Raw genomic sequence first — 21,349 nt, 5'->3', positions numbered from 1 at the left:
TACTGTTGCAATCTGGGGTTTGTGTGGAACGTATATATATATACTGCAGACAACTGGTGATTTAATGTGGTATTTTAGTGTGGTAAGATGGTGCAATGCTATGATATTGTGCAGCAAAGGAGGTATTATAATGGAAAGAGTAGTGATGATGTTGCGTCACTGTTTTGAAGATACTTTATTTGCATTGCTAATTAATAACATTAAGCAAAATATTTTTAGTAATACGTGCAGTTTTCTTCCAGGCATTATGGAGAGGTTTTTAAAGATACCATCTGAAACATCAGCCAAGAAACGGAAACGCTCTATTAATTCATCATTCCTCGACAAGTATGGAATTGCTGATGTCAGTGGTAAAGGTATATGTGTAATGTGTTCTAAAGAACTTGCTGAGGAATCACTGAAGCCTAATAAACTACAGAGACACATGGAAACGCACGCAAATATTGCTGTTCTCTCAGAAGAGGCCCGCAAGAGAATTTTTCATCATCGTTATGAAAATCTAACCAAGTCTCAGGCAATTTTATGCAGAGCACTATCTCAAAAGGAAAAGATGGAAAAGTTTTCGTATAAGACAGCTTTCCTCATTGCTCAGCAAAAACGACCTTTCACAGAGGGTGAGACTATCATAAAGCCTGCTTTGAAAAACTTTTGTGAAGTATTTGAGGGTGAACCATTTGCTAAAAAGATCCTTGAAGCTGTTGATGAGGCTTCTCTCAGCAATAATACCATAACAAGACGCATCCAGGGTATTGCAGCAGACCTGAAAGAGCAAAGTTTGGAAGACTTCAGAAATTCCCCAAGGACAGCCCTGGCACTGGACGAGTCAAATGATATTACAGCACAACCGCAACTTCTAATCTTCGGAAGATTTCTAAAGGAAAGCTCTGTCACTGAGGAACTGCTTGCTTGCATTTCACTCGAAAGTACAACAAGAGGTGAGGATATATTTAATGCTATAGATAAGTTCTTCACTGAAAACAACCTGGACTGGAGTAAAGTAATTGAATGTAGCATGGATGGTGCTCCATCAATGATGGGCAAGAATATTGGAGTGCGTGGAATTCTATCAAGAAAACATCCTCACATTAAAATAAACCACTGTATTATCCATCGTCAGAGTTTGGCTTCAGAAGACATGTCTCCGAACTTCTCTGATGTGATGCAGGTAGTCATTTCCACTGTCAATTATGTGAAGGCTAGGGACCTGAATTCTCGCATGTTCAAACAGTTGTGCATCACTGAAAATTCTAATCATAACACACTGCTAATGCATACTGCTGTCAGGTGGCTGTCAAGAGGAAAAATCTTGAAAAGAGTTTTCCTTCTTCGCCGTGAACTGGCCACATTCTTGCAAGATCATGGGCACAAGAATGCTTGTTATTTTTGTGATCCACACTTTCTTGCTCGCCTTGCACTTGTGACTGACGTTTTTGAGCACGTTAATAAGCTCAACACAAAACTTCAAGGGAAAGGGAAATTTGTGTTCGACCTTCAGGGTGCAATAAAGGCTTTTGTCAGCAAGCTGCAGATACTACGAGAAGAAGCTGAAGCTGATGAGTACTCTCATTTCCATCACTACTTGGAATTTACAGCTACAAAGGATATTGATTTTAATGAAGCACTAGATCTCGCAGAAGAGAAACAGGATTTACTGGATTATTTGCAGAATCTGACGGGGAATATGAATGCTAGATTCCCAGAGTTGCTAACCGAGTCTTTTGATTTTGTGCAGTTTCCATTCAAAACTGATGCAAAGCAGTGTGGTTCTATTGCACTTGAAATGGCAGAATTACAAGCTGACAATGAAGCAAGAGTGGACTTTGATGTGTATAAGGACATAGGAAAGTTTTGGATTAATTTAGCAAATAAGCATTCAAAAGTAAGAAATCGAGCCTTGCAGGTTCTTGTACAATTTGGAACCACCTATGTTTGTGAGGCAGCATTCTCATCAATGGTGTTCATTAAAAATGACTATCGTAGCCGTATGACAAACATCAACTTGGAAAATTGTATGATGTGTTGCCTGACATCATACACCCCCAGATACAGAAAATTGATCAAATAGTCCAAAACCCAAATAGTAGGCTACTCATAATATCAGAAAGCCATGAGGTGCAGTATGATACTTGCAATAGAGGTAATTACTGAGTAGCATGTTACGTGGTGTTAAAATGGGATTACCACTTTGTTATTGCCAATTTTGAGAACTACATTTATGATTACCTTTTGTTTTGTAAATAGAATTTATTATGTTTACTGTGTTTCTCCTTTATATAAATACTTTACATATATACCATCATATGACCAAAAATTCACAATAGTGCTGTTAATGTAGAAGTAAACATAGACACGGGATATATATATATATATATATATATATATATATATATATTAACTTGGGGTCGCACTGAACAGTTGAAAGTGCTGAATGGGGTCGTGCTAGGAAAAACTTGGGAACCCCTGGTCTAGAGAAAAGAACGAATATGAGAACAGTTCTGTGGGAATACTGTGATTTGTTTATTTATTTACCCATTTATATTGTCTTCCATTTAATCAGCACTCCCCATTCGGCATTTTTCATATGCCTATACAAACCTACATTGAGGGGCTAGAAACGTTGGGTGCCGTATAGAATAATATAAAGTATATTTCCTCTTTATTTCTACTCACATAGAAAGGAGAGTTTGTCAATAATGAGAACACAACGCAAGAGGGTATAGCACTTGAAATATAGTGCTTCTTATAATCATATCACGCAAACTTTCTTCACCGGCTTCACTCGCTAGTTATGAACGAGCTAGTGCAGGGATGTTTACGTTCAGCTGAGAAATGAGCAGCTCGACACATGCCGGCCCGGCCCTACACGACAAGGCCCGACTGCGATGGTTTTCAGAGGCTAATAACTTTTCTATTATGTGAGATAGAGAAGAGATTCTTTCAGCAGGTAGGATATATTTAATAAATTTTGTTTTTAGGATGAGACCAAAGAAACCCCTTGGAATTCCAGCTTTCCAAGAGAATGTATCGAGCGCTTCACTTGACATCCTCCACTATGAAATCGACTTAGAAAAGATTTCCTGTTATAACACTTTCTTTTTTACGCATGAATTCTAACAATTAACTACCGGATATTACGCTCATAATTTTACATGAACCTAATGTCTATGTTTAGGGGGTGAAATCAGTAAGTGTAATCGCCCCATTCCTGGGTTTTATCGTTCTATAATAGCCAAGCGTTCACAGACGCAGTTCGTTGACACAGCAATGCGCGAGCAAAGAACTGAACATTGCGCGCGTGATAAATGCTACCCAGACTCGCTATATGCACATCCAGAGCGAATACGTGACGGAGAGAGAAACCATGAGAAAGTTAATATTTTGACTCGGTAATTCTTCTTTTACTGCTCAACTACCTCACCAGAAATGCTGAAAGTTTACATCAAGATGTTATTACGTTGATAGACTATGTACAAACGCTCGCTCGCTCGTGACGCTCTTTCAAAGCGCACTTGTTCCTTTATTATCTAGACCTCAATTTGGTGATCATCTCTGTCCAGAACGTAAGGATGAAGCAATGCGCCCCAAGTAGCAACAGTGCAAAATTTAAGGAACACTGAGCTTTATGCATGCGTCCATGAACTGCTCAGCCAACGTTGTACGTATTTTGTGCCACATTATCGTTAACTTGGGGTTGGATGAAAATTTAATCACAGAAATGTTTAAGTCCCGAATGAGAAAATGGTAATATATTGTGCCCAGATACCGTCACCAGTATAATGCCCGCTATGTGAAAAATAATATTTCTCAGCGTTTTGATGCATTGTACTAAGAAAAAAAGTATTGTCAGCTTTTCCGTTTCAAATTTTTGAGACACTGAACGAAATGGTTTGCTAAAATCCTCTTTGGATCGTTTTGACTTGATGCACTTGCTTGCCACAAGAATCCTCTTATATTGGAGGTGTCTTGGAGTACTCAGCACTCTATGGCTTTCATTAACGAATAGAGAAGAAACTATACACTTATAAATTTAAATAGAAATATGAATTCATAAATGAAAAATGCATGGTTTATAGCAGTACATACTTTAGGATATGTAACTTGATTTTTATTACAAAATTCTGCCTCTTCTATAAAGTTAGCTCAAGGCATTTTATTCCAAGAATGTGTTCCTTCTGTCTATTTTTGGTATACACCCCACTGCTAGAGGGTCCAGTGGTGTGGGGGGGGGGGGTAGAGTTTTCCACAATGCTGCTTTGCTCATAAAGTACTGCTATTTTTTGGATGATGCAGTTAGATTTTAAGCTCTTTCGTATTTCCAAAGTTGAGCCATCTATAAATTGCCCCAAGATCTCTGTGGTCCTTGAAAAGTCTTGAATATTTAACTCTCTCTCTCTCTTCACGGAAGTAACACCGTCTAGTGTAGGGAAGAGCTTGTCATCCCCCCTCCCCCCCCCAAAAAAAAGTCTAGATTTGCATATTCTGTCTCACACCCTCTGGTCTGTACCTCCAGGAGCAATGCCATTTAGTCATGCTCTAAGTCCATTCCTGCTACTTGTTCCTACGCGTACACGGTTTATGTTATAAGTGTGTGTGTGTGTGTGTGTGTGTGTGTTCTTTTAAGTGACAGAACGGTGAAAATTAGTAGGTTAGTGTAAATTTTTTATTCAGAAATGTTGTGTTCCTCTTTTATATTTACTAAATAGTGCAAAGCTGATATCATTATATGGGCAAATGCAGTCACATACAATAATCTGAGTATATCAAGAGGGTCAGTGACGACAGTGACTCTTACATGTATTTAAGTCACCACAGGATTACAACGCAACCTTTCAGCACACATTTATATTCACGCTACTCAGATGTTGATGAAATTGTTCGAAGTCACATTGTTTTACGAAAAAAGAGTGTTCCGTACCGAAATATATTGATAGGTACATCTTCTTTCATATATGTGTAGGGTACAAAAGCGGCGGTGAGACTGGATGTTGCGTTAAGAGGATGGGTCGACGCCACTGTGGGAATAAAACATTACAGTGCCATGTTCACTACGTAAATGGAAAGGAAAATGTGATTATGTGAAAGCGAGAAGTTATGGTAAGGGAGTGATTCTAAAGAAAAAAGGTAAAAAGTAGGAAGAATTTGCATTTCTGCTCCTTGGTTTCTGGAACTTAGAGTTTACAGAGTCACCGGTTGATATGCTTTATGGGACAGCTTATTTCCTCCGCGGCCCAAACCCATACAAACGAAAACCTCGGCAACAAAAACACTCGGTCTAGCAACTACAACAGGGGTATGTGGTCCGACATGCACTTACATGGAAAAAGTTGAAACAACAAACGCTTACACGAATAATATTCACACGGCAAATGCAGATACAGGCTCACAGTTTCCCCAGCGGCAAAAAAGATATTTCTTTTCAATGTACAGCGAAGTACAGTATTTGTTGCAATCTCCATACAGGATATTATGCAATCGACTCCATAATTTTATAAGAACTACAGGGGGTGGTGTGTAGTGAGTCCTATGTGGCACCAATATATTTGTTTATGTCTCACATCTACTGTGGTCTAGGCACTATAATGGGGTTGTTCCTACAAAGTTGACATGAGAATTAAACAAATACACTAATGTCATAAATAACCTTCAATACGCCATCGCCTGTAACAGACTACTTATAAGTGGAGGTGGTTTTACAGTCACTTAAATATTCGTTACAGGATCCAGTTTTCCTCGTAGGTAAAAGTTATGCTGCCTGTAAATCAGCCATGACAAAAGGAGTTGTGTGGTTCAAAAACTATTATTCATATTTTTTACAATTTTTACATTCGCTGAAGGTATGCCGAGAGTTAAATTGACGTTCATTCTTTAAACAATCTTCTGCATATATTCAGCGTACACCAAAGGAAAACTAGAGATCATGGCTCGATTGGACATTGTTGGAAGGACACAAGTCAAGAGTGAGAGCAGTGGAAATGAGTTATTTAAGAGGAGCCTGTGGAGTCACGTGGAGAGACAGGCTGACGAATGAGGATATAAAGGAGCGTTGTGGTGTGGATGTGGATGTGATAGGAAGCGTTATGAGGAACACACTGAGGTGGTTTGGCCATGTGGAGAGGATGGAGGGTGAGAGACTGACGAAGAGAGTGTATGTGAGTGAGGTGGAGGGGGGAAGAGGGAGGGGGAGGCCGAGGATGACATAGAGGGATGGGGTGGAGAGGTATATGAGAGAGGGGGGTGTGAGTTGGGAGCAGGGCAGTGAAATGGCGGGGGACAGGGCGACTTGGAGGCGATTTGTTTGTGGCCACCCCAAACGGGATTGAGGCGTCTGGCAATAGATAGATAGATAGATAGATCTTTATGAGTTTACTGGCAGGCGACCTCGACACTTTTGTTTGTCGCCATGTTCAAGTAGTGCTTCAAAGAAGGCAAAGTGGTATCTTTTACCTGGAGGAGGGAGGAGCCTTCTTGGTTTACTATATGTGTTTTAGGCCCTTCGATGTATGAGCACATTCATAGTCTCTTTAGTAAAAAACAGCCTTGAAAGTACCATTAAGTTCATCTGTGTTTGCTTTCTGTTGTGCTCCTGTGTAAGTCTTTTAAGGAGGAAATAAAAACAGAAACAGATGAACTGTTAGAGGATAAGTTGAAACCCAAAGGCTGAGTGAGAAGAGGTAAACAGAAACCATGACGTAGGGATGAAATCTCCTGCCAGAAGAAGGTTTCGCAAGGAATAAGATGGAAAAAAAAAGTGCATGAAAGTGGGAAAAACATTCGTTCTGTTGTGGTTGCGACAGACTGCGTCAACTGATACACATAAGTTTAATATGTACGGTATCTTTTTTCCCTCTCACAGCAGCATCTCCATCCCCACCTGCTGCCCCTCCATCACCCACTGCTCCCCCCCATCACCACCTGGTACCCCTCCATCACTACCTGCTGTCCCTCTATCATTACCTGGTGCCCCTTCATCAGCACCTGCTTCCTCTCCATCATTATCTGCTGCCCCTCCATCATTACCTGCTGCCCCTCCAACACCCCCTATTGCCCCTTCATCACCACATTCGGCTATCTCCTCCTGCTGCTCCTCCATTACACCCGCTAGCCCCTCATCAACCTCTGCTGCTCCTCCGACCCTCTCTTCATCTTCATCATTGTTGTCATTCCTTCCTCTCCAGCACACTCTTTCCTGCAATTCACACTCCCCAGGTCTTGCTCTCCCTTACCTCTCTTCGCTTCCCTGCTTTTATTAACTCTCTCTCTCTCTCTCTCTCTCTCTCTCTCTCTCCATTTTCACTTTTAATCCCCCTATTGTCTTGTCTTATCAGTCTGTCTTATACACTCCTTTTCACGCTTTTGGTTTTTCTGTTTCCTTTGTTTTTGTAATCCTCTCTCTCTCTCTCTCTCTCTCTCTCTCTCTCTCTCTCTCTCTCTCTCTCTCCTTTCAGTCTTCTCCAACCTTTATATCTCTTTCCAATAGCGTGAAATATCCTTTGCTCTATCTGTCTCCCTTCCTGGCCTTGGGTGTTTCTGCCTCCCTGACCTTCAATCATATCCACTGCCGCCTCCATCTCCTTCCACACAGCCCGCTCTTTTATCATAGTGTTCCCCCTTTCGTTTCTATTTATATTCGTTTTTTTCCTGTCTTTCGTATCCAGTCCCGCTTCAATACCCTTTATTCCTTTTATTAATTATCTGTCTTTTATAGATGATTATTCGCTGAGTGAAGTACAGAATTTCAAACTCTCACATTTTTAAAATCTGGGGACAAAGCTTTCAGAATTAATAGGCAATTCTTCTTAACACGTATAAAACGGTGACAATTTAATCTCTTGGAAGATTTAATAAACTTACGAGGAACCACCTGTGGTAAAGGGATTTAATGACGATTGTGTGCGAAAAGTTTCTAAGCTGAAGGATACAATAACCTCAAGATTCGTTTCGTTATTTACGGCTTCAATATGCTTGCATGCGTCGGCCTTGGTCACCTATGTCGGCTGTCCATGCTACTCGCTCTCTGGCAGCTTCCCTGTTTAGTCCCATACCCTCAGGGTCACACTCGGTGACCTCGTCCCAGGTCTTTTTCGGTCTACCTCACGCTATCCTACCCCCAGCATTAACACTTGTCACTTTCTGCGCTCAGTTATCATTCCCCATCCTCTCCACATGCCCAAACCATCTCAATCTACCACTCATCACAAGACCAATACACTCCAGTCTCATCCTACCTCTCGACTCATCCATCCCAAACCTCTCCCCCCCCTCCCCTCAGTCCTCGCACTCAGGGACGCACTGCATATCCACCTAATCATTTCCATTTTTGTACGTTTGAGCCTGTGAATATCGTCTTCCTTTATTGCCCAAGTCTCACTACCATACAGCATTACACTCCTAACACATGCTGCATATAAAGATCCCCTAGCACGGAGGGAGAGCCCTCTCAATGTCAGGAGAGGCAACAGCTCCCTGAACTTCTTCCAACTACCCCTCACTCTAGCCACTAGCTCCAGCTCCACCTACAGCACATAACATGTCTTCCAAATAAATTTTTCCACACACTCAAGCTACTCACCGACAATTTCAATCTTTTCACACTTGGCAATCTCCAACTGCTCTCCCCCACACACCGCACACATGAAATTAGCATTATCTCGAAGTCTACCTCTAATACCACTACATTTTTTTATGCTGTCAAGGGAACATGAACCTACTGGATATATATATATTTTTCTACCACCACTGCCCAGCTGAATGGAACAAGGCATTACAAAGACAACATACTGCTGTAATGTTCCCTCACTGTGAAACGAGGCCGGTTATTCATTTCACTGCGATGGCTTAAATTACAACTGCGTCATAAGGCATTGTACATGATACTAATGCACGCAACTCATGGTCTTATTCTTGTTGATGAAAGCTTTAAAATAATTATATCTTTACTGCAATCAACCTGTTGTTTTGTTATATTCATTTTCTGAGGATACAATCTCAATGTCCTTCTCGAATATCATCCACATTTCCCTCTCATCACACCTATTTTGTCTTTAACGAGCTTTTCTTAAATTCCTTAGCACTTTCAGTATCTGAGGATGTTTTGGAATGAAGAAAAGTAGTCTGCTGTGATGGTCAGAATGAAATATTTGGTGCTGCTTCAACCACGTTGCTTTCGGAACTGAACCTCCTTTCATTCAAAAGTTATGTGTCCTGGCATGGCACTGCTGTAACTTTCTGAAGTTGAAAAGGTTATAGAAAAGAAGTCAATCATTCAGCAAGCAAAAACGTACCCCATAGTTTCAATGTCAATCGTTTTTCTTTGTTCTGATAGTTAAAAAAAAAAAAAAAAAAATCAGTCACGTATGTGAGAACTTGACAAGTTCATGTCACATGTCACTTGACAGATTTAGAGAGAACAAGTGTTTACATGGCTTGACACACTCAACTAGCTCGAGCAGGATCAGATCGACTCAGGTCGAATTGTTGTGGCATTTATTATCTACATGCAGATTTTCTGAATGGTAGATCAGGTCTTGTTGTGCTTAAAAAAAATAACGAACTATATTTTTTTGCTTTACTCGATGTGCAATAAGAATGGAAACTTTGGCCAAATTTTGGTGGGAATCGAATAATCCTTCACTGCATTTAAACCATTAATCCCATAATATCTACTTTCAAATGGGCTATTTTCTTCACCCAGCAACACTGACCATCAACTTTGCATTCTTTCACACCCTTTCCATTCCTCAACTTATGCATTATTTTAATTTTTCCTTTCTTAAAGTTATTGGGAGTGAGGAGTGTATGCTGCAACACAAGTTATTGATGTCTGGAGTTGGCGTTGATGTATTATAGGGGTACCAGGTTTCGATTCAGTCTCAGGGAGTAGTCGCTTATTATACACCCGGTTGTACAGTGATATCCCATGATCCTATGGATACACTTAGTACCAAAGAACTCAGTTTGCCACATCGTCACTATTTAGTGTCCAAGTCTCACAGCCATAAAGTAAGACAGAGAGCACCAGCACCTTAAAGCTGCGAACTTTCGTCCTTCTATACAAATAACCACAATGTCAAATACCTGAATTGAGTGAATCCATTACCCCATATGCCAGGCCAATGCAAAAAGATCTCACTGTCTGATCTACTGTTGTTGTGGACCACACCACCAAGATAAGTGAATCTTTCCAAGACTTCTATATCCTCACCACATGCTTGGACAGACCTAACTGCTTCATCCAACAAGCCACCAAATGCCTGGACTTTGGTTTTGGCCCAAGAGTCCTTTAATCCCAGTGGATTCACATTTTTATGAAATTCCTCGAGGGCGATCTAGTATTTCCAACGACTCTGCTGGGATAACTGCAACATCAGCAGAGTAAGTGTCAGTAATCCTGAAATAGCTAATTGCTACTCCACAGTGACTTTGATTCACAGCCCTGTCCAGTACCCAATCCATACATGTACTGAAAAGTCAGGGGGCAAGGACACATTCGTGTCTTACACCAGAACTTGCTGGGAAGTAGTCGGATGTTCCCCCCCACCTCACACACACACTTTTGATAGCATTCTCAGTGTCTGAGTACAAACCAGCAGTCAGTCAGATTATCCCTGCAGGGATCCCACGGAGTCGCAGGAGTTCCCATTGTACCTCCTGATTTACTGAGTCAAACGCCTTCTGGAGATGCCCATGGGCTGCTAGCAGACTTTGTCGAAACTCAAGACGGCATTCCACAAGAACTCAAAGAGCTTAGATATGGTCAACAGTAGACTTCTTGGGCGTGAATCTGGATTGCTTAGGCCTCTGAAATTTTACCAAATGGTCACGGATATGCATCAGGAGAATGAGAACAAGAACTTTGTCTGGCACATTAAACACTGTAATACCACGGTAGTTACTACAGTCACGCCGATCTCCTTTTCCTTTCCACATAGGGGTGACCAAACCCTTAGTTCAGCCAGAAGGAATGATACCAGTCTACCAAATGGCTTCTATGACTGAATGTAAACCCTTGATCATGGCTTCACCCCCAGCTTTGATCAAATAGAGACACTCTATGATGACATCCTCCAGATCATGGAAGAAGAAAAGATTCGATATACCATTCTCATGGGAGACTTCAATGCGAAAGTTGGCTAATCAGAAAGTGAAGAAACATGTATGGGAAAATTCAGAATGGGGGAAAGGAATAACGGAGGTGAAATAGTGGTAATTTTTGGTGAAATGTATCAGAATAGTGAACACATTCTTTCACAAAAGAACATGGAGAAAATGCACCAAGAGAATTCCAAATAGAGAAACAAAGATTGATATCGACTTCACAGTAGCTCATAGGGATAACATAATCATAAATGTCAGAGTCATCAACAAAGTAAATACAGGAAGTGACCATAGAATGGTTTTCACAACCAGACTCAACTTCAGGGGTGAAAGAAATTTGATTAAATATAAGAAGATATACCTATTAAAAGTAAGTGAAAACAAAGCAGCTTTTAAGTTACAAATAACGAACAGAATTCAGGCACTAACTTATGCTGAGTGTGACACTGACTAACAAAAGTGCTAAGAGGATCAGTGGAGATAATACAGTAGTTAATACAACAAGAGCCCACAAGTATTCAGAAATAATCCTCGAGCTCATAAAATGAAGATAGGAGATGAAAGTAAATATAAAGAAAGATGATATAGAAATAGCAGAAATAAATAAGGTTAGCAAAAAGAAGAGAGAAGAAAAAAGAAAGAAAAACACGGATCAGACCAAAGAAACAATCATAGAAGGAAAAAGTCTGAAACAGGTCCGAAGTATAATGGCACTAAGAAAGCAACAAATTATATTAATGAAAGACAATAATGGAGAAGCCATTAAATGGAGAGATAGGATGGTGAAGAGAGTTGAAGAATTTTAGAAAGAACTGTATGCATCAAAGAAAATAGTACCAATAGCTAACTTTTCAGATGATACAAGTGAAATACCAGAGGTAACACCAGACATAGTAAACATCACTTTTTACAGAATGAAAATGTATAAAGAAGAAAATTCCCAAAACATGATGGAATGCTATAGTTATTTTGCATTACAATGAAGGCAACTCAAAATATCTTTGTAACCATCAGCCCGTTAGCTAATTACCAGTTACAGTAAACCCCCGATAAACAGAACCCTCTTTTAACGAATTTTGTTTTTAAACGACCACCTTGAGCTGGCTACACGTTATGCTTATTTAATGAATTTTTGTACCCGCAAAAGAATGGACGTGCAGGAAACACCGACCAGCGTGGTGCTCACACACACACACACACACACACACACACACACACACACACACACACACACACACACGCTCCTCCGCATCCCGCAGAATGCCTCATCAGTCGCTGGGTGACCACCATCGTCAGAACGGCCATAAATAGAGCATTTATTGAGAAAAAGAACCATTTAGACTGAGATGTATATTACTGTGTACGACTATATGGCCAAATGACGCTGTGTATTTAACAAATTTTGTTCGGTAAAAGCCACGATGCCTGGGAAATTACTGAACGGAATGGTGTATGGCTTTAACATCAAGAGCCTGGTACCAGTTAGTTCGTTATATAGAGGGTGTACTGTATTTACAAATTCTTCACTAAAGTTCTCACGGACAGAATAACAAAAAATTTCGAAGAAAACCAACCTTGTGAGCAGGCAGGACTCAGAAGTGGGTGTTCAACTACTGATCATCAACATTCAATGAATCAGCTAGCCGAGAAAATGACAGAATATAATAAACCACTGTACTTAGGTCTCACTTATTATGAAAAGGCTATCGACTCAGTGCAACACATGGCAATTAAAAATTAAGTGTGGGAACAAGGAGTATATGAGAACATTATAAAACTGCCCGAAAACACATATAGAGAACTGCCATAGCTAAATTACATAAAGACACGAAAGCAATTGAGACTGAGAAGGGTGTACGGCAGGGAGATACAGCATGCCTTGAAATTATTTTCAGAAAGTTTAGACAGGGAGAACAAAGGCGTAAACATAGTTGGAGAAAACCCAAACCATTAAAGATTTGCAGATGACGTCCTAATCTCAGAAACAACAGAAACATTGCAAGAAATGTTAAATTATCTAAACAGAAAAAGTCTCAGAGTTGGGCTAAAGATGAACTGGAGTAACACTAAAGTAAGGTTTAATCCATATACACCAAAGACCGTGATCAGAATAAGCGAGGAAATTCTTGAAGATGTCAAGGAGTACAATTACCTGGGGCAAATACTGAAACTAACGAAAGACAATGTAAACGAAAAAAAACACGCATTACAACTGAATGGAGAGCTGTCGGTAAACTTAGACACATCATGAAAAGCACCATGCCAATATGTATGAAACGAAAAGTATAAAACGAATGCATAATCATAACTATGACGTACGGTTGTGAGGCCCAGAAACTAACAGAATCGAAGGAAAAACAACTAATCCGTTCTCAACGAGCAATGGAAAGATCAGTGTTGGGAATATCATTAGGAGACAAGAAAAGATCTACCTGGGTCAGAGAGCAGACTGATGTCAAAGACATTATGGAAGTTATAAAAGAACAGAAATGGGGGTGGGCAGATCATGTAGCAAGAATAAGGGATAACCGATGAAGTAGGAGATTTGCAGACTGGACTCCAAGAGATTGTAAGCACAGCGGAAAGAGGCCAGACAGGAGGGGGGAGAGAGGAGAAGGAGAGGTTTGCAGGTAAAACGCGGCAGACTCGCGGAAAAGGTTGAGGGAGGCCTTTGCTCAGCAGTGGATTTGCAATGACTGCTGCAGATATATATATATATATATATATATATATATATATATATATATATATATATATATTTACGGAACAGAGACTAAACTCACTACCGTCCCGCAAAGTTCCAGGTTCAAAACAAAAGAGTTAGGTAAAATTACAAGTTAAAGTTTAATGCTCAAACTAACAACAAAACATTCAGGACTCATAAGGATAATGTAATGGCAAAAAACAGGTTAAATATATGGTTAACTGCAATATCCTCTATTAACACGAAATTAACAATAGTAAATTTATCTAAGTCAGCCCTAATAAAATAAGAAAACCAGATAATGCTCAGTGAATGCAAGATATATTATTACAGATACAAAATATTATCAATAATGGCTGACACTTAAAACACATGAATCACAAAAACCTCACCAGGCTTACGATTTAACACCCCATGCTACACAGTACAAGAAAAAATGCAATAACACTTATACTCAAATTACACAGCTGCTAGATGGTTGGAGACTTCCTGAGCACTCACAATAATAACAACTGTACAGGGGAGGACAGAGATGTGAGCAAAATGAGGAGTAGATCTAAGTGGCAATTAATGTAGAGACTGAGCTCATTATATAGGGGCCGGCAGAGCTTGATACAACTTGTAAGAAGGACGCGCAAATGAAGCCATAGGGGATAAAGAGTTGACAATCCTGCTCTGAACAATAGAAAGAACGACTTACTCTACTATAAGGGTAGAAGGGGGAGTGAGGTAGAACACGCTCGTGATCAAACATGCAGCTTACTGTACGTTAGAATTACACAAAGGATGATGAAATCATAGGCTATGTAACACCTCCCCACAAAGAAAAAGAAATTTACAAAGGAAATTTCTTATTACTCTAAAACAATCTGTCTAAAGTCTAGATAAGCAATCTGCAATAACATTTTCTTTCCCCTTGACATGTATGTCTAATGAATACTCCTGAAAAAGTAGACTCCATCTTGTCAATCTCTGATTTTTATCTTTAAACTTACTAAGGAATTTCAGTGGGTTATGATCGGTATAAATGACTATGGGGTCAAAAACAGAACACAAATAAAATGAAAAATGCTGTAAACCCAAAATCAAGGCCAAAAGCTCTTTCTCAATAGTTGAGTAGTTCTTTTGAGGTGGAGTGAACTTCTTACTGTAATAAGATACAGGGTGTTCAATACCTTGATCATCCTCTTGCAGCAAAACAGCCCCAGCTCCTGTATCACTTGCGTCAACAGCCATCTTAAAAGGCTTAGCAAAATTTGGAGTAGCGAGCACTGGCTGACTTAATAGGATAGCTTTAAGTTTACTGAAAGAGGATTCACAGTTATCGGTCCAGACAAATTTAACTCCCTTTTTCAGTAGGTCTGTAAGTGGTGATACAAGAATTGAAAAGTTAAGAACAAATCTCCTGTAATAACCTACCATTCTCAAAAATCTTTGTAGCTCTTTCCTATTTTTAGGTCTGCGAAGATCACTTATAACCTGAACCTTAGCTCCTGGTGGTGCAACATGTCCATCACCAATTACGTACCCAAGGTACTGAACTTTAGCTTGACCAAACTCACACTTTGATAAATTAGCTACAAGATTAGCCTGAACCAAACGCTCAAGAAATTTACTGACATGGCATAGGTGATCTTTCCAGTTGTCACTGAAGAGTAATACATAATCAATATAAACAACACACCCTGCCAAACCCTCTGTTACAACATTCATGAGCTTCTGAAATGTGGCTGGTGCATTCTTCATACCATATGGCATTACAGAACATGCAAAAATCTTTCCTAGTGTTACAAAACATGAGATCTCCCTAGCACATTGTCATAAGTACTTGCCAGTATCCCTTTAACAAATCAAACTTACTTAAGTACCTAGCCTTTCCGATCTTGTCTATGCAATCTTCCACGCGAGGGAGAGGGTAAGTGTCTGTTTTGGTTATCTGATTAACACGTCTGTAGTCGATGCAAAGCCGCTGTGACCCACCTGGCTTAGGGACTAGAGTGACAGGAGAACTCCACTCGCTCTGACAGGGCTCAATCATCTTGTGGTCCAACAGGTAGCCAAGCTCCTTCTGGATGAGAGGAACTTTCACTGGGTTCACACGGTAAGGAGGCAGTTTAATTGGCTTTGCATCTCCAACATCGACATCATGCATCAACACAGTGGTTTTTCCTGGAGTAGTACGGAACACTTGCGGGTACTCCTGCAGTAATGCCGAAAACTCCTGCTTTTCCTCGGGAGCTAGATGAGAAAGCTTAGTCTGGAGATCATTCATGATATCAGGATTCTTCTTTAAACTATCACTCAGGCTCATGCTGCATGGGAGAACTTCACTTGCAGACTCGGGTGGAACAGCTACAGTGCAGACTGGGTTATTTTCGTCCCGCCTGTGATATAACTTTAGCATGTTGATGTGACAAAGTTGCTTGTTCTTTCTACGATCTGGTGTGGCGATGACATAGTTGACATCACTGAGTTTCTTCTCCACGAAATAAGGACCACTAAACTTGGCTTGAAGAGGTTGCCCATGCACCGGTAGCAGAATCAAAACCTGATCTCCTGGCTGAAAGTGGCGTAACCTGGACTTCTTATCATACCAAGTCTTCATCTTCTCCTGAGCAGCTCCTAAATTCTCTCTCGCCAGCTGTAAAGCAGTGGACAGCCGTTCTTTGAACTTCATCACATACTCCAGCAGGTTGACGTCATCTTCCTCTGACAGCCAGCATTCCTTGAGTAGCTTAAGGGTCTTCTTACTTCATGGCCAAACAGTAGTTCAAAAGGTGAGAAGCCCAGTGATTCTTTTGGAGATTCTCTTGCGGCAAATACAACGAATGGAAGACATTTATCCCAGTCTTTCTGATGTTCCAAACAGTATTTCTTGAGCATCTATTTGAGTGTTTGATGATATCTCTCCAACGCTCCTTGGGTCTGGGGATGGTAAGCTGAAGACGTGATCTGGGTGATGCCCAACTCATTCAGAGACTGCTTGAAAACATTTGACATGAAATTACTTCCCCGGTCTGACTGTACCTCCTTGGGCAGACCAAACTTTGTGAAGAACCCTAGCATTTCCTTAACCACGTTCTTTGCTGAGATATTTCTAAGTGGAATGGCTTCAGGATAACGAGTAGCCATATCAATCAGGGTCAACACACCAGAAAATCCTGAAGAAGTCTTAGGAAGAGGGCCCACAATATCCACCAACACACGGGTGAATGGTGCCTCAAAAGGAGGAATGGGAACTAGAGGTGCAACCTTTTCGGTCTGATTACACTTCCCCACAACTTGACAGGTGTGACAAGACTTACAATATAAGGAAACATTGTCACGGAGTTTTTAAAATAACACGGGGTTTTTAAAACAAATGCTAAATATTATTTAATTGATAATAATATTCAATAATATTGAAGAGCAGGGACAATGATCGTCTTACTAAATCAAGCAACGATTACTTTACGCTGACTTCTTCGCGCGATTCTCTAAGAACGAGAATTTATAAACTTTCTCAACAGTACACAGCAGAGACTAATTACTCGATTGCTGTTACTGTTAGCCTCTGGAGAAAGTTACTTCACCCCTGACAATAAATAACTAATACTAATAATAGTATCAGGTTCTTGCTGGTGCTTAACTCCTTGGAGGAACAACGGATTTTAAGTTTAATACAAGACTGGCCTAAGTACCAGTTATGAATAGCAAAACGTTTATGCAAGCTAGGAGCTATATGGAAAATAAGCTTAATTGTGGAGAAATGAAACAAGAGTTTACTTTACATTAAGCTCAAGAAAAAGAACTGTTAAATTTATTGATTACAAAATAAATTTAACTTTACAATTCAAAATCAAATTAATGAGATCGCACTCACTCACTCACACAAGAGCTAAATTCTTACGCCTAGGAAAAACACCTTAATTAAACTCTTAAACCTAGGAAAATACAAAAGGTAATACTGGTCGATGAATGCTTTGTATCACCAAAGGGTGGGAGCACTGGAGACTGTGGTCTAAGTAGAGCCTGGCTGACTTCTCACTTGTTGGAGCACAGATCCTTCCTCCGTCAGAGCAAACACTGGACTGACTAAGTCGTGGGAAACAAAAGCGGAGCACTAGGCCGCATTTTTCTAACGGTCGAGGCAAGCAGGGGCGAACAATAAAGAAACAATAGTATCGCTCAGTAGAGCACTTAGTGACATGCATTAAATCGGTCACTTTTGAAACAGTGACGAATGTTTTGAAAAGTATACCACCGAAGTGGAGAGAGAAACGGTTAACTGAGCGATACACAGTGAGTTTTCCACTAATAGTTCGTGTTTTTCACAAAAGGGAAATGTCGCGAATTGGATTCGTGACATTACGCCCCTACAAAATTAAATTTTTTCCTTATGGGAACAAATTTGTGGATATATATATATATATATATGTACACATCCTAACTCATTCACACAAGATTCACACTGTGGTGTATGTGCTATCCTGCTACAGGAGAAAATCGCAGTCACCAGTGAGCGAAAAAAACTCGTATTTACGTTAATAGAAGCAAACTTGAGGGAAAAACTCTGTGACGACGGTGAAAATCCTGTACTCAGGTCAAACTGAGCGAAAATTCGCTACATTTACACTGACAACTAATTGTTGTGTAGCGTGGTGTATGTAATACACGGTGTAGGTGTGACAGTTGTAGTGTAACTGTACCTACGTGTAAAATGACACAGTATATAATAATATGGCGACGACGAAGGCAGAGGAGAAGAGGCGGCAGCGTGCGGCAGACGATCAGCTGGCCCGCACAGCAAAACTGCTACACCCATTGCTGTACCTGCAAAACCAATTGAGGTGGAGCATCAAAAGTGTCAATGAGACGAAATTTCATTATGTTACAATTACTCTCTCTGCCTAGCAGTCAGTGCTACGACATACATTCGAGGTTGCCATTAATTATAGCACATGATTATGGTTGGCAAGTTGAGAATCCTTGTGCAAACTCGGGTCTTCCATAGCCTCGAACTGCACACGGGTCCTCAACCTGTGCCTTAACCTACAGTACTTATATTAATATCGGGAAGCTGAGAATCCTTGTGCAAACTCGGGTCTTCCATAGCCTCGAGTCGCCTCTGCGGAGTTCTCTCTCAAACTTCCCCCTTAACCTACAGTACTTATATTAGTATCGGGGAGCTGAGAATCCTTGTGCAAACTCGGGTCTTCCATAGCCTCAAGTCGCCTCTGCGGAGTTCTCACTTCCCCCTTAACCTACAGTACTTATATTAATATCAGGGAGCTGAGAATCCTTGTGCAAACTCGGGTCTTCCATAGCCTCGAGTCGCCTCTACGGAGTTCTTTCTCGAACTTCCCCCTTAACCTACAGTACTTATATTAGTATCGGGGAGCTGAGAATCCTTGTGGAAACTCGGGTCTTCCATAGCCTCGAGTCGCCTCTGTGGAGTTCTCTCTCGAACTTTCCCCTTAACCTACAGTACTTATATTAGTACCGGGAAGCTGAGAATCCTTGTGCAAACTCGGGTCTTCCATAGCCTCGAGTCGCCTCTGCGGAGTTCTCTCTCGAACTTCCCCCTTAACCTACGGTACATAATTTGTATGTACAGGCCCTGGACATAATGTGTCCTGTGGGGCCAATGGGTGAGACGTCAGGTCTGCACCCACTTCACCACTACCCTGTCTCTCAACTGACTCAGAGATTACAGGTGTCGTTATGAACGGCACAGGAAGGACATGTCCCTGATTAGTGGTGTTACTTTGACACACACTGCAGGAACGGACAAAACTATCTATGTCTCGTCCCATCCCTGGCCAGAAAAAGTCAGCTCGGATACGGCCCTGGGTCTTCCTTTTGCCCATGTGACCTCCTGAGGCTGAACAATGACCCCATTGTAACACTGCTAGGCGGTACTTGGCGGGAACGACAAACTGCAGTCGAACCTTGCCCTCGGATGTTCGTGACTCACGGTAGAGCCGTCCTTGTTTGTGAAGGAACTTGGCTCGACCTCCCCGTGAATACTTAATCACTCAACCCTTTTGTTTGTTCCGCATGGTAGCAAGTGTCGGGTCAGGATGTTGTTCTTGTACAACAAGTTGACTACACATCAGATCTTGCGGCGATTCATTGATCACTTGGGTGACACAGTTTGGAGCCTCAGCCATGGCTCGTGTTACCACAGCAGCCGAAGTCTGAGTAGCGTCATCATTGGAGCAACTATCCTTGACTCCATAAATATTTCCAATGATGAGGTCAAATAAAGGTTCTGGCATGACAACTGCAAGTGTCGTACCAGTATAAAATGGAGATGCCACCTGGATACATGCCTCAGGGAACAATCTCACTGATCCATCAATAAGGTTTGCATGGATCTGTCGACCTGTGTACTGCTCAGGACGAACTAAACTCTGCTTAACAGAGCAACCTGAGGAACCATTGTCTCTCAGGACCTTCACAGGAATGCCTCCCACAAACCCTGGCTGAACAAGGAAGGTACTGTCACCTGTGGGAGGGCCTGTGGAGGAAGCAGCTAGCCACTCATGAGGCTGCTGAATTGATGCGGCAAACATTGTGCCTTGAGAATTATATTGGGAAGATGGAACATTGCCCATCTGTGGAGGGGGGTTCACTATCACTGTGGGACTAGTGAACTGTGGGGAAGTACCCACACTGGTAGGGACGTGACCACTGTGCTGCTGCTGAGGAATGAAGGCTGCGTTCGCTTCCTGCCTCTTTTGAGCTGGTGGTGAAAAAGTTTGTCCCGACAGTCGGTTGCGTGGCTGATACTGCTGCTGGTTAGGGTACTTGTTGTACCTCTTCCACTTAGGTTTCTGAGTGTTTTGCCTCTGGTCCTTCCACTGCAGTTTAGGACCTTGGCCATTATTCTGAGAATGGCCTTGGTGATGGGATTCAGTCTGAGACGGCTTCCCAGACTTGGCAGTATCTTTTCTGCTCCAGGTGCTTTGCTTACGAGTTTGATACCCGTATGCAGTAAAGAATGCGTCAGCCTTTTCTGCCATTTGGCTGGCATCTTTCACCTGGCAGATCTTAAGCTGTGCTATGAGCTCAGCAGGCCACGACCTCTCTAGCTGTGTACGCAGCATAAAGTCAATTATCCCCTCACGCGTGGAAGGAGTTTCATCTTTCTCCATCCACTCATTTAAGTAAGCTGTGAGACGATCAAGGAACTGAACAGCTGTCTCCTTGTCTTGGAGACGAGCTCGCATGAACTGAACTTTGGCGTCGTCTACTGTGAGACCATACGCCTTAATAAGTGCAGCTTTCATCATCTCATATGTGAGATTGTCTCCACGAATTCTGTGGAGAATATCAAGGGCAGGGCCCTCAAATAGGCTAAGAAACTGAAGCCGCTTAGCTGCCTCATCCAGTTGATACATGTTTGCCATGTTCTCAAAATGAGCTATGTACAGCTCGATTCGCTCGCTTTCCTTGTATGAAGGAAGCTTGATGCGTGGGGTCGCCAGGACATGTGCAGGGGGAACGCTCATGGAGCTTGGACCAACTGCACCAGACGTGTCTGAAGCCAAGGAATCTCGCTTGAGC

General features: G+C 41.4%; 1 protein-coding gene across 1 annotated transcript; it reads left to right on the top strand.

The window, feature by feature from the left end:
- Positions 1–247: 247 nt before the first annotated feature.
- On the top strand, positions 248–2,065 carry LOC145401263 (zinc finger BED domain-containing protein 5-like). The gene has a single exon (XM_080273593.1). It carries the CDS (start codon positions 248–250, stop codon positions 2,063–2,065), a length of 1,818 nt encoding a protein of 605 aa, XP_080129719.1.
- Positions 2,066–21,349: the final 19,284 nt, after the last annotated feature.

The sequence above is a fragment of the Coenobita brevimanus genome, chromosome 55 (assembly GCF_032717465.1).
Source record: "Coenobita brevimanus isolate Jiangsu-jjx chromosome 55, ASM3271746v2, whole genome shotgun sequence".
NCBI classification, from domain to species: Eukaryota; Metazoa; Arthropoda; class Malacostraca; order Decapoda; family Coenobitidae; genus Coenobita; species Coenobita brevimanus.
The sequence above is the reverse complement of the archived record's forward strand: the minus strand, read 5'-3'. Positions and strand labels throughout refer to the sequence as shown.